General features: G+C 40.2%; 1 protein-coding gene across 1 annotated transcript; it reads left to right on the forward strand.

The window, feature by feature from the left end:
• The first annotated feature begins 10549 nt into the window (after positions 1 to 10549).
• Positions 10550 to 15028, forward strand: Smim28 (small integral membrane protein 28). The gene is made up of 2 exons (XM_075942628.1): positions 10550 to 10677; positions 14666 to 15028. The coding sequence occupies exons 1-2, from the start codon at positions 10567 to 10569 to the stop codon at positions 15026 to 15028; spliced, it is 474 nt and encodes a 157-aa protein (XP_075798743.1). The 5' UTR covers positions 10550 to 10566.

The following is a 15028-nucleotide window of genomic DNA, read 5'->3' on the forward strand; positions in this document are numbered from 1 at the left end:
TGAATTAATCCTTTGTAAGACTCAAAGATTTCTGTAAAGCATCCCTCCCTGCTGAAGTAGGGGTAAGAGTGGCTGGCTGCTTTGCTTTTCTGACCTTCAGGTTGAACCCCAATATCTGACTCTGGGTTTTTATTAATCCTGCTACACTTCTCCATGATATACTTTCTGTGCTGTTAATAAAACAGTGAAAGCCTTGTTTTAGAGACACAGACAGACAGGCAAGACAATACAGCAGTCAGACACACACTGTTGGAGGGAGGCCGTTTGTTGGTTCCTGACTGCTCAGCCCCAAAACAATCACACAGAAACTATATTATTTGCAATACTGTTTGATCAATTGCTTAAGTGTATTGCTAGGTAGCTCTTACATCTAGAATTAACCCATCTCCATTATTTTATACTTCACCATGAGGTTTGTGGCCTACTGGCAGCATCTGTCTAGGGCAGGGCTACATTGTTTGTCTCTTACGCTGCTTTCTTCCTCCCAACTTTCAGTTTAGTTTTCCCAGCCTAGCTCTGTTCCCCTATAGCTCTGCTATAGGCCCAAAGCAACTTTATTAATCAATGATATTCACAGCATATAGAGGGGAATCCCACATCAACAGCCAGATGCAGTCTCACACAGCAGACAGATTACAGACAGGGAAGAAACCAAAAGCTACAGAAAGATGGAAGACACCAGAGAATGAAATTTGGGCTCATTCTCATTCTTGGTCAAACTACTCCAGGATGAAGTCTGATTTCTTTAATGACGTTCACACACACACTGTGACTCTACCTTTCTTACTAATGTGTTTAGATGATACAAATTACAAGATATCAATCTCCACCCGTTGTGTAGAGGACGCTATATGTGTGGCTCTTCTCTCATGCTCTCTGCCTCCCAGACCTCAAGGCAGCTTCTCGGGACCACCCAAGATGCTGCATGACAATATCAGAAACCAGCTAAAGGCAAGATTACATAATTCATCTGATGTGTCTCCATCACCTTGGCTTCATCATCTGTAGAGTATAGTTACATTCCAACCTGACTCTTTTGAGTAATATAATCTTCTGAGAACCTTGGAAATTTCCTTCCCAAGATTTTATTTCCTAATCTACAAAATAAGAACAATTCTTTCACATTACAGTTTTGTTTTGTTTCAAGACAGGGTTTCTCTGTGTAATGGCCCTAGCTTCCTGGAACTAGCTCTTGCAGACCAGGCTGACCTCGAACTCACAGAGATTCATTTGCCTCTGCCTCCCAAGTTCTGGAATTAAAGGTGTGCTCCACCACCGCCTGACAGAGTTTCTTTTATAATGGAAGTAGATAGTATTATGAGACAATTTAGATGTAAAGTAAGTAATGATGTTCCCCACTCCATCCAACCCACTGAGTCATATGCATGAGTAAAAGAAATAAAGGGTAGGGATGTCAATCCAAAGCTACAGTGTTCATTCTGCTTTAGTGTTCTATAGTATAACACTGAGTACATTTAGTTATAATGCATTATATATCCAAAAATAAAATAGAATTAGGATGTGCTTATCATGAAGAAATGATGAAATTTAAGGTGACAGTTAAGCTTATTGCACTCGACAAATAACCAATGTAACAGGAAAAGTGTCACATTATGTCTCATAAATATGTACAAATATTATGTCAACAGGTTTTTTTCAAAAGAAAACATGCATACACAAATGAGAGAAAGATTTTTAATAAAAATGTATCTGCCCACCAGTGTTTTAAATTGAAGAATTTTAATGTAGGGGCTGGAGAGATGGCTCAGTGGTTTAGAGAATTTTGTTTCACCTGCGTAGTAGCTTACAACTATCTGTAACTCCAGTTACAAGGGATCACCCTCTTCTGACTCTGATGGGACTAATTACACATGATGTACATACATACATACATGCAAACAAAACACTCACATATGCAATAAAATAATCTTTTAAAATATGAATTTAATTTTGAAACATTTATGATTTTTATTCTAATTTAAGACTATATTTTCCTTGGTTTCAGTTGTAAATATATAAATGCCAAATGTTTGGAAACACATACTATAGAATACCATAAGTTTATATATTTCATATCCTATTCCTTGATTTTTCTAAAAGAAAAAAGGAAAGTAAAATCTCAAATCCTTCATAAGAATAAAAACTCAAAAAATAGGAAGCTGATAAAACAGTGGAAAGAATCTCTTGTGATCCTAGAGAAGCTAAATAAGAAGGTGAACCCAAAGAAAAACATATTTATCCTCCTGGATATTGGAAGTAGACAAGATCGCTGGGCAAAAGTTGGGAGCATGGGAGCGGGGTGGGGTGGGGATAAGGGGAGATAGGGGGAGAGAAGGGAGAAGGGGAGGACTGGGGAGAGCTTGGGGGAATGGGATGGTTGAGATGGAGGAAGGTGGATATAGGAGCAGGGAAGAAGATATCTTAAGGGAGCCATTTTAGGGTTAGCAAGAGACTTGGCTCTAGAGGGGTTCCCAGGTGTCCAAGAGGATGTCCCCAGTTGTTCCTTGGGCAGCTGAGGAGAGGGCATCTGAACTGGCTTTATCTTATAACCACACTGATGAATATCTCGCATATCACCTGAGAACCTTCATCCGGCGATGGATGGAGATAGAGACAGAAACCCACACTGGAGCACTGGACTGAGCTCCCAAGGTCCAAATGAGGAGCAGAAGAAGGGAGAACATGAGCAAGGAAGTCAGGGCCGAGAGGGGTGCGGCCATCCACTGTGACGGTGGGGCCGATCTAATGGGAGATCACCAAGGCCAGCTGGACTGGGACTGATGAAGCACGTGATCAAACTGGACTCTCTGAATGTGGCTGACAATGAGTGCTGACTGAGAAGCCAAGGATAATGGTACTGGGTTTTGATTCTACTGCATGTACTGGCTTTGTGGGAGCCTAGTCTGATGGATGCTCACCTTCCTAGACCTGTATGAAGGGGGCGTAGGGCCTTGGACTTCCCACAGGGCAGGGCACCCTGACTTCTCTTAGGACTGGAGAGGGAGGGGGAGGGAAATGGGAGGAGGAGAGGGGGTGGAAATTTTTAATAAATAAAAAAAAAGTGGAAAGACTGAAAAAAAAATCAAATCTGGAAGGAAACTTCTGAATGTTTTACATATTTGAAACGGTTACTATTAAGAGTGAACAGAATCATCAAAGCTGGTTGAACTGAACCGTGAGGTCACTTTCATTTGCTCTTCCCACATGTTTGTCATGTGCACACAGGAAATCTACTCGAGCAATGTTCAAGCATGTACAGCTGCATCATGGGCTGTTTCATGATGTCCCTCACAGTTCTTGGGCTTGTGTCTATTTGTACCCTCTGACTGGTGACTTCCTGATATCCCTGGTCCCCAGCACCTAGTCACCACCCTTCTGGTTTGCTTTGAAGATTCAACATTTCTAGATGTCACATGTAAGTGAGATTATGGGATATTTGACATTCAGCACCTGGTTTATTTAACATAGAGCTTCCTGGTTCACACATATTGTTGCGTATGACATGATCTCTCTTTTTAAGGCTGCCCGTTCATTCATAGTATATAATGTTCCATTTTTTATCCACTTATCACTAATTGATACTTAGACTGATTTCTTATCTTGTGATAAGAAATTGTGAGTATGGTAGTTTCTTTAAACTATTAACTTTTTCTTACCCAACAGTGGGAGTATTTTTCCTTGTATGTTTATCATTCCTCTAGAACTTTTTCTATGAAAACCTCCAATCTCACGAGTACTTATGCTTTTCCAGAGAAAACTTCAGCTCCGTAGTTTCCATCTTTGCCATTGTAGGAATAACAAACATCGGGTTTAGTCTTCTTTCAGTCCACGTCACCAGTGGATTTAGTCCACCTGTCATTTCCTTCCAGGTTGTCAAGGCAAGCCTTCAGCAAGAACACACCAGATATGTGACCTCTGGGTGACCTCCTGGATCCCCATGGAGGTCTGATTCGGACACGGTGATCTGTTCCAACAATGCCTGCAGCCTGCTGATTAGTTTTTCTGTCACCCTAATCAGATATAAACGTACTTAATTCCTATAACCACATCTTAAGACAGTGTGTTGATCTGTTTACTGAGATTCAAATGTATTTTCTAGCTCAGAAATTTAATATAGGGGGAAATGTCTACCATTTTACACTCTGTTTGGTTCATTTTAATAGTCTTTGTTAGTGTCTTAGGAAATTTTCTTCATCGTGAGCCCAAAAGGCATTATATGAAAAAGCAAACTCTATGTCCAACTGATTCACAACTAATAAAACAAGAAAAATCTTGGAATTTCAGCTGTTCGTAAAATATTGTAGCAAATTAAATATAGTGAGCACAAAAAAAGAAAAACAAAGTGGGGAAGATATGTCAGTCTGAGAAGACAAATAATTAAATGGAAAATATAATTTTCTTTCCGTGCTTTCTAAGAATAAAAGAAGGAGCCGGTGTGATAGTAACTTTAGTATTGTAATTAACATCAAGCCGTAAATGTCCTGAGCAGAGCCGAATATAGTTCAGTAGTAAAGCACTGGCCTAGGCATGGATTCAGTCCAGCAAACCCTTCACCCTGACCCTGACAGACACACAGACACAGACACACACACACAGACACACACACACACCGTCATTCTGGGCAGTGAAATGTGAGCTGGGTAAAGGTTTATGGCGCTACAATACTATCTCCTAGACATGACATGGTCCTGGCACTCATGAAACCACTGATTTCCTGTATGAGACTGGGCCCTTTACCATTCCATAATGGATGGAGAATGAACTCATTCATCCCACCGTTCCCTGAGAAGCCACTGGCTTTAGAAGGGGAATCATTTTCTTCAGTGATGTAGCCACTAGTGAATTGCTCATGCTTCAATAAATAACTAGCCACCCATGCTCATGAAAACAACACTAATTAAACTCAGTTGGTCATATACACCAAGATTAAAGTAGGGGGATTTCTGGGAAGAAGAGGGCTCAGTAGGAGTGGGAGGGATGAGAAGGTAATGGGAAAGTGTGTATGATCTGATCAAAATAAATTATATACATGTATGAAGCTGTCAAAATTAAAATTTTAAATATACTTAAAAACAAAGAAATGTTTTGCCTTTTGGTGTAAAAAATTTAACAATAAACATATGCTATGAAGATTAAGAAAACAAAATAGAAACCCACCACCACCCTGTTTATGACTAAAATCCACATAGATTTCAGAGTTGAAATCCAACCGTATAAAAGGCTGCAGCAAATCCAGACCCTTGGCTCTGTCAGCTAAGCACAGCTCACCAAATCGTGAATCGAAACAGAGGTCAGGGTTGTGTGCATCTCCTCAATGAGTCCTTGTGTAAATCAACTAACAATCCTGTGATTTATTGTAGAAAGAATATGAAGCTGACTCAAATAACTCAAATGCCGGTATTAGATTAAGCATCCTGCTATGAGAATGAAGAGGAAATAGCCCCTTCTTCTAATTTGGGTAGAAATGATAGGCAGGAAATTATGGAACATTACCTCAGAGTGGCTTTTATATGGAACTGCAATGCTGGAATCATTCTCTTATTTGTATTTTGCATAGCCATACAAATATTATAAAATGTAGACCAGCAAACAAAGAGCCATACAGAGTCTCATAAAATGCCTGTAACTCTATCGATTAGCAAAAAGAAAATGTTACGTTTTCTTCTCCTCTTCCTTCTTTTCTATGCTTAAAACTGAGCTCAGAGCCTTTTGAATGCTAAGCACATGCTCTCCTAATTAAGTTACGCCCCTGCCAACAATTACTTGTCCTGTATGCAGAGACCAGCGACTTTATATGAAATATGTAATTCCCGCAAAGGTCCCTCAGATGTGCTATGTTACACCTTTCTGGACTTTGCTTTCAGGAAAGAATATCTCTTCATGTTTACATCTGATTCACCAGCTATTTTACAAACATTTGAGTATTTCAAGTTTTTGTTATTACGATTACTTTAAATGTGTTTAAATGCCCTACCAAATATTTCCTCAGTCCTTAGGAGTGAATTGCTGAGAGTTTTCTTAATAATGTGTCAACTTGTTCTGATTTTGCAGAAATGTATTTTATTGTTTTAAATTTATTAATTTAATTACATTTATAAAATTATAAATTAAATTTATAAGTTGCTTTATAAAAAAATAAATTTTGCTCCTTGACAATTTCATACATGTATATAATGCCATTGGCTCCTCTCTGTCCCCTGCCCTACCTGATTTCCCTCCCACCACCGCCAGCCTCCCTTCTACACTATGAATCTCTTTCTCATATCCATGACTCTTTGTTTGGGGCCCCACAGAACTTACCTAGGCCATCTGTGTGACTGTGGGTTTGGAACTATTCCTTAGAGCCTGGTAGTTCACACCTGGATACTATACCACTCCATCTCCCAGAATCTGTCAGCTACTGATAGTTCAGCAGTAAGTAGTGGGGTCTCCTGAGCCCCCTTTTCCATCCATAGCTGACAGTTGGATGGACCCGACTTCTGTTGGGCTGGTGTCAGTAGGCGCAGCTACTGTGAGTTCATAATTGACAAAGCTTTAAAGTGTTTAGAAGATGACATCCACAGCCCTTCTTCCCATCTACCAACTCTCACCCTCTTTTGGCCCCTCTTCCACCATGTTCTCTGAGCCCTAAAAGCAGGGCTATAAATGTCAGCCTTAGAGTTGAGTCCTCAACCAGCCTTTATTTTCAGCACCAGGGCATCTGGGTTTCTCCCCTTCACCTCCATTTACTACCAAGGCCCAACTATCAAAATATTGAAGTCTAGCAATCGAAAGTCCTCTTTGGCTCACCTAGTTAGCATGCCCAATTAAAATTATATACCTCATTCTAACACAGGGTTTCCTGCTATGCAGGGTTCTCCTTCGGTTTTCTCTAAGAGAAAAACCTCCATCTTGGCAAAATCTTGTTAAGACACACAATTTTAAGGGGAGATTAGACAGAAGGATTTTTTTCATTTTAAACAAGAATTTATTTTAACAAGACATTGACCTGAAGGAGAAAGTTGGATTTGTTTTCTTTTCAAGAGAACTCAGGAACAATCACAGTGGGTTTTTGATCCTACTGCACGTACTGGCTTTGGGGGAGCCTAGGCAGTTTGGATGCTCACCTTTGGAGACCTGGATAGAGGTGGGCGGTTCTTGGGCTTCCCACAGGTCAGGGAACCCTGATTGCTCTTCGAGCAGATGAGGGAGGGTGACTTGATTGGGGGAGGGGGAGGGAAATGGGAGGCGGATGAGGGGGGAGGCAGAAATCCTAAATAAATAAATAAATAAATAAATAAATAAATAAAAAAGAATAACTTGCCCCTTCTTAAAACAGAGATTTCCCTGCAATGTAACAGCTACATAGAAAAACATTTATAAACTCATCCTAGGTTTTACACAGATAAATAAAAAACATAAGAATTCTCCAATCGAACAAAGTACGCAAGGAGCTTTGTGGTGTTGGGTGCTTCAGCTGAAACAATGACAGAAAAAGAGACTCACTGGACTATAAAGATAAGAGTCCAGTGAGCATGTCACTAAGGGAGACGGGTATTTCACAGAACAGGGCCTTCCCAGACCAGCTCCATTCAATGTCAACCAAAACAGAACTCTGGCCAATTAGGGATTTCGCAATTCACCAGCTGCTTTACATCCAGTAAAGGGTCAGAAATCAAACTGCAGCTTTCTAATTGAGAATGCATCCATGATCTGTAACAAAATTCTGGAGTAGAGTAGTAGGCTCTCTGTTTGGGGACACTCCCTGTCTGTCACTGAAACCCGTCTGTCATACCTGCATCATCTACTTCCGGCTGTGCAGGTGTGTCTGTCTCACTGATTGGTCACCCTTTAAACTGAAATCTGATCTGCCTCGCAGACAAACCCTGTGCTTCACAATAGGCTTTCACAGGTTGGCTAATTGTCTGCCTCTTGACCTGAGACAACACCACAGAACCATCACTCACTCTCTCTCTCTCTCTCTCTCTCTCTCTCTCTCTCTCTCTCTCTCTCACACACACACACACACACACACACACACACACACACACACACACACACACACACACCCGCCACCTTCACAAGCATGTGATCTTTGTTCTCTGTCTTGGCTCCTTCCTTAGGTTAAGACAGGATGTTAGAGGGGAGATGAAGAGGGAAGCTCTTTCCGACACAGGATGTTTACAGGATGGTGAGAGAGACTGCTCTAAGGGGGATGGAAAACATTCCATTCTTCAGGCAAGCTCCTGAAGTAGACAACTCAATGACTTCAGGAAGTCCCTAAAACTGACCAGATTCAATAGACCCTCGGGGGCAAAAATAGAGAAACAAGAAGGACCGCTAATAGACACTTTCAGACAAGCTAACCTGCCTGGAACAAGTTCAGACAAAGAACAACCAAAGTTGCCTGCAAAGGACACTATCTTACCCATTAAGTCGCCTACAGGTTGTTCAGTGCAGTTCAGATGGCCAGGTTTCAGGATCTGTCACCTATGTTGAGGTAGACTCTGGTGATACCGTTGTCATCTCTGCTCCCGTGACTAACCCTTCCCTCTTATTCTTGTACCTAACCCAATGGAATGGACTGGTTCACATGCTGGACTTTGGTGGTAGAACCACTTTGCTTTGTGATCAGTTCCTTGTCTGGGGCGAGTACTCATTTGTTCCCATCTCCCCAGGGACAGTGTCACACAAGATACAGGTTGCTGGATGCTTCTGGTATAATGTGTTGACAAACAAGGCAGCATCTTAACTAAAGGTACAAAGTAAGCTAATTGCACAATAAAATAAAAGGATAAGGCAGGAAAGACTTGTATCCGAGGATACTGACCAAACACTGGAAAACCTAGCAAACACTCACAACACACAGAAGTTAAGCAAGGACTGAGTTCTGCCAGGCAGGACAGTGGTCTTAGAAAGATATTTGTAGTAACTATGGGTCCTCCCTGCCAAATTGTACCTATTTCTAAGTATGTAACTCCCTGAAACATAGCCTTAGCCCACCATGGGCCAATAGATGACAATTCTAATTAAGGAGAAAAAAAATCCAAGTTAAGAAATATTTCAATCTATGACGGTCACTTCATCCCAAACACATCTGCTGTGGCTTGAATGTACCCCCTTCCAAATTTAGGTATTACCAATGTGATAGAATGATGGAGGAAGGTCATTGGTTAAATAAAAAGAAACTGCTTGGTCCTCATTGGTTAGAAGATAGGTGGGAGGAGTAAACAGAACAGAATGCTGGGAGGAAGAGGAAGTGAGCTCAGACTCAACAGCTCTTCTCTCGGGAGCAGACGCCTCAGAGAGACGCCATGCTTCCAGCTCCCAGGCAGATGCACGCCATGCCCCAGCTCCGACCCAGGATGGACTTAGGCTAGAATCTTCCCGGTAAGACCAGTGCTCACAGATTATTAGAGATGGGTTGATCGGGATATCAGAATTAGCCAGTAAGGGCTAGAACTAAAGGACCAAGCAGTGTTTAAATGAATACAGTTTGTGTGTTGTTATTTCGGGCATAAGCTAGCCAGGCGGCTGGGGTGTTGGGGACGCAGCCCCACCGCTCTTATTACTACAATAGAATCGAGAGGGGGGCCTCAGAGGTCTTCAGGCTGTGATACCGTTTCCTTCATGAGTAGGATTGACATCCTTATGAAGGGGTTATCACATGACTAACCAGACCTTTTATTATCCACCATGTGAGGACACGTGAAGCATCTCCTCACCACATACTAAATGCTAGCACCTTGATACTGGACTCTCCTGACTTCAGATCCATAACACTTGACCTTCTATTCATCATGAGTTACCCACTCTTATTCTGTCTGTTATAGTAACATAAGCAGGCTAAGACAATGTTTTAAATGTTAATTAGCACACATGTGTGATTAAATATCCCCAAGTTAGCCTAGAAAACATCAACCTGAAAGCCTCTTATCTGAAGCTTGCTATCAGTGTTTGTATAAAGTTTACAAGATAACCAGAAGGAAGACTATTTAGATACTGGTAATTCAATTTAAAAAAAATGAAATCAGCAAACATCGTATCCAAACAATCTAAGCTATTGTCCGTCTGGCTTCTGTACAATTTTATCATTAGGCATCTTTCATCTAAATAATTCAGTAAAGAATTATTAATGGTCCTTGATTCTCTACCAAATACCTCTTTGCTGTTTCGTACTATGGAATCCAGGAACCGTTGAGGATAATTCAGCCTGTGTGGTTTTGTTTGATCAGATGTGGCTCTGAGAAGAAAATGGTCAGGGAAGGAGGTGGGTCTTAGTCACGTCTAAATATGAACAGCTCTTTATACACAGAGAGCATGAACCCACACTTTCTAAGGGCGCAATGCACGGAACTCACCTGGAATCTTTGCCATTTCTAAGAACATTATGCGACCCTTCTGGTGAGAAAGGCCACAAAACCCACCGAAAAGCACTGAGTTTCAACCCAGTCCGGAGAAGTCCCTCGGCTTGGACTAATTTTCCTCTTGCCACTCATCAGAAGGCAGGTTTACCAACACACCCACCCTGAATCCAAGCCAAGAGCAAGCAGCATTGTGGAATCTGGGCAGCCGGGTGGAAGGAACATGAGGGGACTGCTGGGCAGCAGCTGGAGGAAGTTTGGCCATGCTGGCAGGGGGACGTACGAGTGGCTAACCAGCGAACCCAGCCTGCCACTTCTGGAGACCCAACTGCAGGTCTGTATCTCTGGATTCAGCCATTTTTCCCCCCTGAAGTATGTTACTTAGCTCTTTAACCCAACAATGCCTGTATTTTAAAACTTAGTGGACACTCAGAGTATTAAACTGATATAATAAGAATTTGAGTTCTGTGATTAGCAATCTGTAGGAAATACGTGAGAGCTGGGGGACGGGGTTGGCAACCATGAATGTATTGGAATATTTGTTCTATCAATTATAGATCAAAGAACACCTGAGGCTAGAAACCAGGAGCTTTTTATTAATGTGTTGTAGCTATGTTCTTTGTTCAGCATGCAATGTCTAGATGCTATATATAAGACTAAGAGGTTTAGGCTGTTCTTCCCAGTTGTGTAGTGAGTGCTGTGCCTAACAGTTCACAGAAACCGAGCATCTTCAGGAAGGAGAGCAGGGGATTGAGGAAGTTTTCTCTTTCACTAAGAAATACAGCAGCTGCTTCAAGTTGTCTGGCAAACCACCAAGGAGTATCAATCTTGAGCAGCTTTAAAGAAAAGAAACATAGAAATCTAAGAACAAAGATGCTATAAAATTAGAGGGTAAATGATAGCAGGCTGACCACACAAGAAATGGAAATGAACTTATTTTCTCATTTTCTAGAAAACTGGAGAGATTGGTGTTTAAAATCTCCTAAACATGTATTCATAGAAAATACATACTAGTGAATAAAAAGATAGATCTTTCCCATGCTATAGCTTGAACTCAGAATTTTCCTAAAATGTCCCTTGAGTAAGCACAGACATCAGAAAATTATTAGAAATTAACAGACAACTTTGAGCACAGGAAATAATTTTAGAGGCTTTGAGCAGGAATAATAACTTTTCTATATTAAGGAATAATAACTTTTCTATATTAATAATAATTTCAGCCATCACAGCATGAATAATCAAATAAGGAAATTAAAAGTGCTATAATGCATTTGACCTATAGCTCTGAAATTTTTCTTAACTGGAAAAATAAAGTACTTTGTCTCAAGAGGTTGCAGTACTCTGAATGATAAATAATAGAGCAAAACAAGAACACTTCTAATACTATTTAGCATTTGCACAAAAGTAACAGTGATAATGATTTCATTTAGAGCTGTATTTTTTCTTTCTCATTTTTTGCAACTAATAGTGATAATACTAAAGGTGTCATCATTTTAAGCAGCAGCATCTATGACATAAAACCTTTTAAATAGAATGTTAAGTATCTTTGTATCCAGTGCATATTAAATTTATCAAGTATAATAAAGAATTTAAAATTTGATGACCATAGTAGACCAGAAAGCATTATCATCTGTTATTAATATAAAATAAATTTAAAAATACTTTGCAAAAAAAGATCTGTGTTTTTTAGGGTGATTATTATTTTTAAAAGGATGGTAGCTTTAACATATTAATGACTAAACTAGAAAGAGAAAACAAATTATAGTTAAATTTCTTCTTTACTCAAATTTGATTTGTTATGTCAATGGATTCTTTATTGTTTTACGACTTTTTATGCTTTTACAACCAAAAGGTCCATAAAATGTTCAATAGATATTAAGTACATTATTCCGATATTAAACTAGATTACATGTGAGAAAACAAAAACTTCTCTAGTTTAAAAATATCAATTAACCACAAAATATATTACTAATTTCTACTGAATATATACATATACACATTAAATATGAATTTAGTAGTACTATGTTTTATGCTCACCTTACTTTCTAGCCTTATTAGCACAATTTCTAGGGTTTTTTTCTGTTTTCTTTTTAATCTTAGGATTTATTTTTTTTGAAACAGAGTTTCTCTGTGTAGCCCTGGTTGTCCTGGAACTGACTTTGTAGACCAGGCTGGCCTTAAATTCACAGAGATCCTCCTGCCTCTGTGTCCCAATCACTGGGATTAAAGGTGTGTGCCACCACTACCCAGCTGTCTTTAGTATTTTACTGTTAGAAAATTTGAGACCATTGAAACATGAAGATAAAGACTCACCATTCACTGAGATCTTTAAACACATTAATTCACTTTGTTCTTTTGGAATCCTCAAAATCAGACACCATTATTTCCATTACCAAGAGGAGAAAACTCACATCCAGAGAGGGTAAGTGTTCTCGATGGTCACAGAGGAGAGGGATTTCAAAAATGATAGCTGTCAAAACTCAAAGACCACAGCTGCTCTGTTTCTTATGAAGGGTTTGGCTTTCTAGTTTGCTTGAGGTAAAAGTTCCGAATTCATGTATTACCAAGAATAAAAAAAATATGGCAGTGTAAGCACAGAACCAACATCTAACTCTGAGCCAGAAAAACACACATTGTAAAGCCTTTAGGGAATAAGGAAAGATTATCCACACAAAGCAGGATGAGTCAGTTGTCCTGCCAATTCCATCAACATCAGACAGAAGTCCAACAGTAAGAGTGAGGAGGAGAGCAACAACTCTCAAGGCAGCGTCTATGCTTACTATTCCTATGCAAGTGAACTTGCTATCTCATTGCCTTATTTTGTTTTCCTTTTACTTTCGTTCTTCCTATCTTTTTCTTCCTTTATTTATTCTTAAAGATTTGCTTATTGATTATGTGTACAGTGTTCTGTCTGCACATTTTGCCTGCATACCAGAAGAGGGCATCAGATCTAATTATAGATGGTTGTGAGCCTCTAAGTGGTTACTGGGAATTGAACTCGGAACCTCCGGAAGAGCAGTGAGTGCTCATAATCTCTGAGCCATCTCTTTAGCCTCTATTATTATTATTATTATTATTATCACTATTATTTATTATCATCATCATCACATTCTTTTCACCTTTAAAATATTTCCTTTCCCATGGTCACAGATATTTGCATTTTTACATTGTGTTTTATTTATATAATACACAAACTTTGAAATGCATTCTTAGTAACTGATCTTTTTTTAAAAAAATTATTTATTATGTATATAATATTCTGTCTGTGTGTATGCCTGAAGGCCAGAAGAGGGCACCTCACTACAGATGGTTATGAGCCACCATGTGGTTGCTGGGAATTGAACTCAGAACCATTGGAAGAGCAGGCAGTACTCTTAACCACTGAGCCATCTCTCCATCCCCTTAGTAACTAATCTTTAAAACAGTATACATGCAATTACAACAGCATTTTTAGTCTGCATTTCAACTCTGCTATTGAAGCATCAATTCATGACATTATTGACCCCATCAGGAACCATTATTATTCTTGTGAGCTAACACTGTAAAATTAAAACCCTTTGGGTTGTATGAGAATTTTCATGTGATTTGCTTGTTTTCACTCATGTGCCCTGGGCTGATCTCAAACTCACTGTGCAGCAAAGGGTAGACTCATTGGACTCCTCTCCTTTCACCCCTTCCCTCCCCAATGCTGGGATTACAGATTTGAATCACCATATTGGATTATGTGTAAGTTCTTTTTTTCTTAAAAATTTCAGAAACTTTTGGGTCACAGGTAGTCGTGTATACCTATGATCCCAGTGCCCAGGGGTCAGAGGCAAAGAGAATCTCTACAAGTTCAAAGCCAACCATAGCAAGACTGTCTCAACATCTCCTACAAAAATAAAAATATATAAATTAATAAGCTTTCGATTCTGTTTGTCATACCAATATTACATAATAGGGATTAATTATAACTCTAAGTGCAGCTATAAAACCCAAACTCATTAATTATTTACATGTGGTATGAACTTATAACCATGTGAGATTTTTGTTCCAGAATTAAAGATGAACGTTATGTAAGTCATCTGTGCCAATGAAACACTGTTGGCCTAATTTTAAACAAAGTAAGCATTTAAGCGATAAGGGTTCCCAGTGAAAATAATAAGTGGGACTTACCAAAATAAAGATATTCTAACATTTTTAACTTCGATGTCAATGTATGCTTGGATATTCTGAATACACACTTTGGTGTGTCATTCACTTTATTTCACCTAGGGGTCCCTGGGTATACTCGCGAGACCCACCTTCCCTGCTCTTCTGTCTCATCTCATTGCTAACTGCAGGGCACCCAGCAGGTGAGTTCCGCCCAGGCGGATGTGGAGCCTTTCCTGTGCATCCTGCTTCCGGCCACCATCATGCTTTTCCTGGCCTTCCTGCTGCTCTTCCTGTACCGCCGCTGCCAGGCCCGACAGATCCAAGGCCAGGTGTTCAGCATCGACCTCCCAGAGCCCACTTCCGGAGAGGTGACCGACTTCTTGCCCAGTCTGCCTTGGGGCAGCGAGCAGAGTGTCCCCTACTCCCCACTGCCGGTCTCTGGGACTCTGCACGTGACCTGCCTGCCACCCTCCTACGAAGAAGCCATGGGGAACCCGCCTGGGAAAGAGGTCCTGGACACACTGCCTCAGAATAAAGAAGAGTCACCCTGA

This window comes from Microtus pennsylvanicus, chromosome 1 (assembly GCF_037038515.1).
Source record: "Microtus pennsylvanicus isolate mMicPen1 chromosome 1, mMicPen1.hap1, whole genome shotgun sequence".
Lineage (NCBI taxonomy): Eukaryota > Metazoa > Chordata > Mammalia > Rodentia > Cricetidae > Microtus > Microtus pennsylvanicus.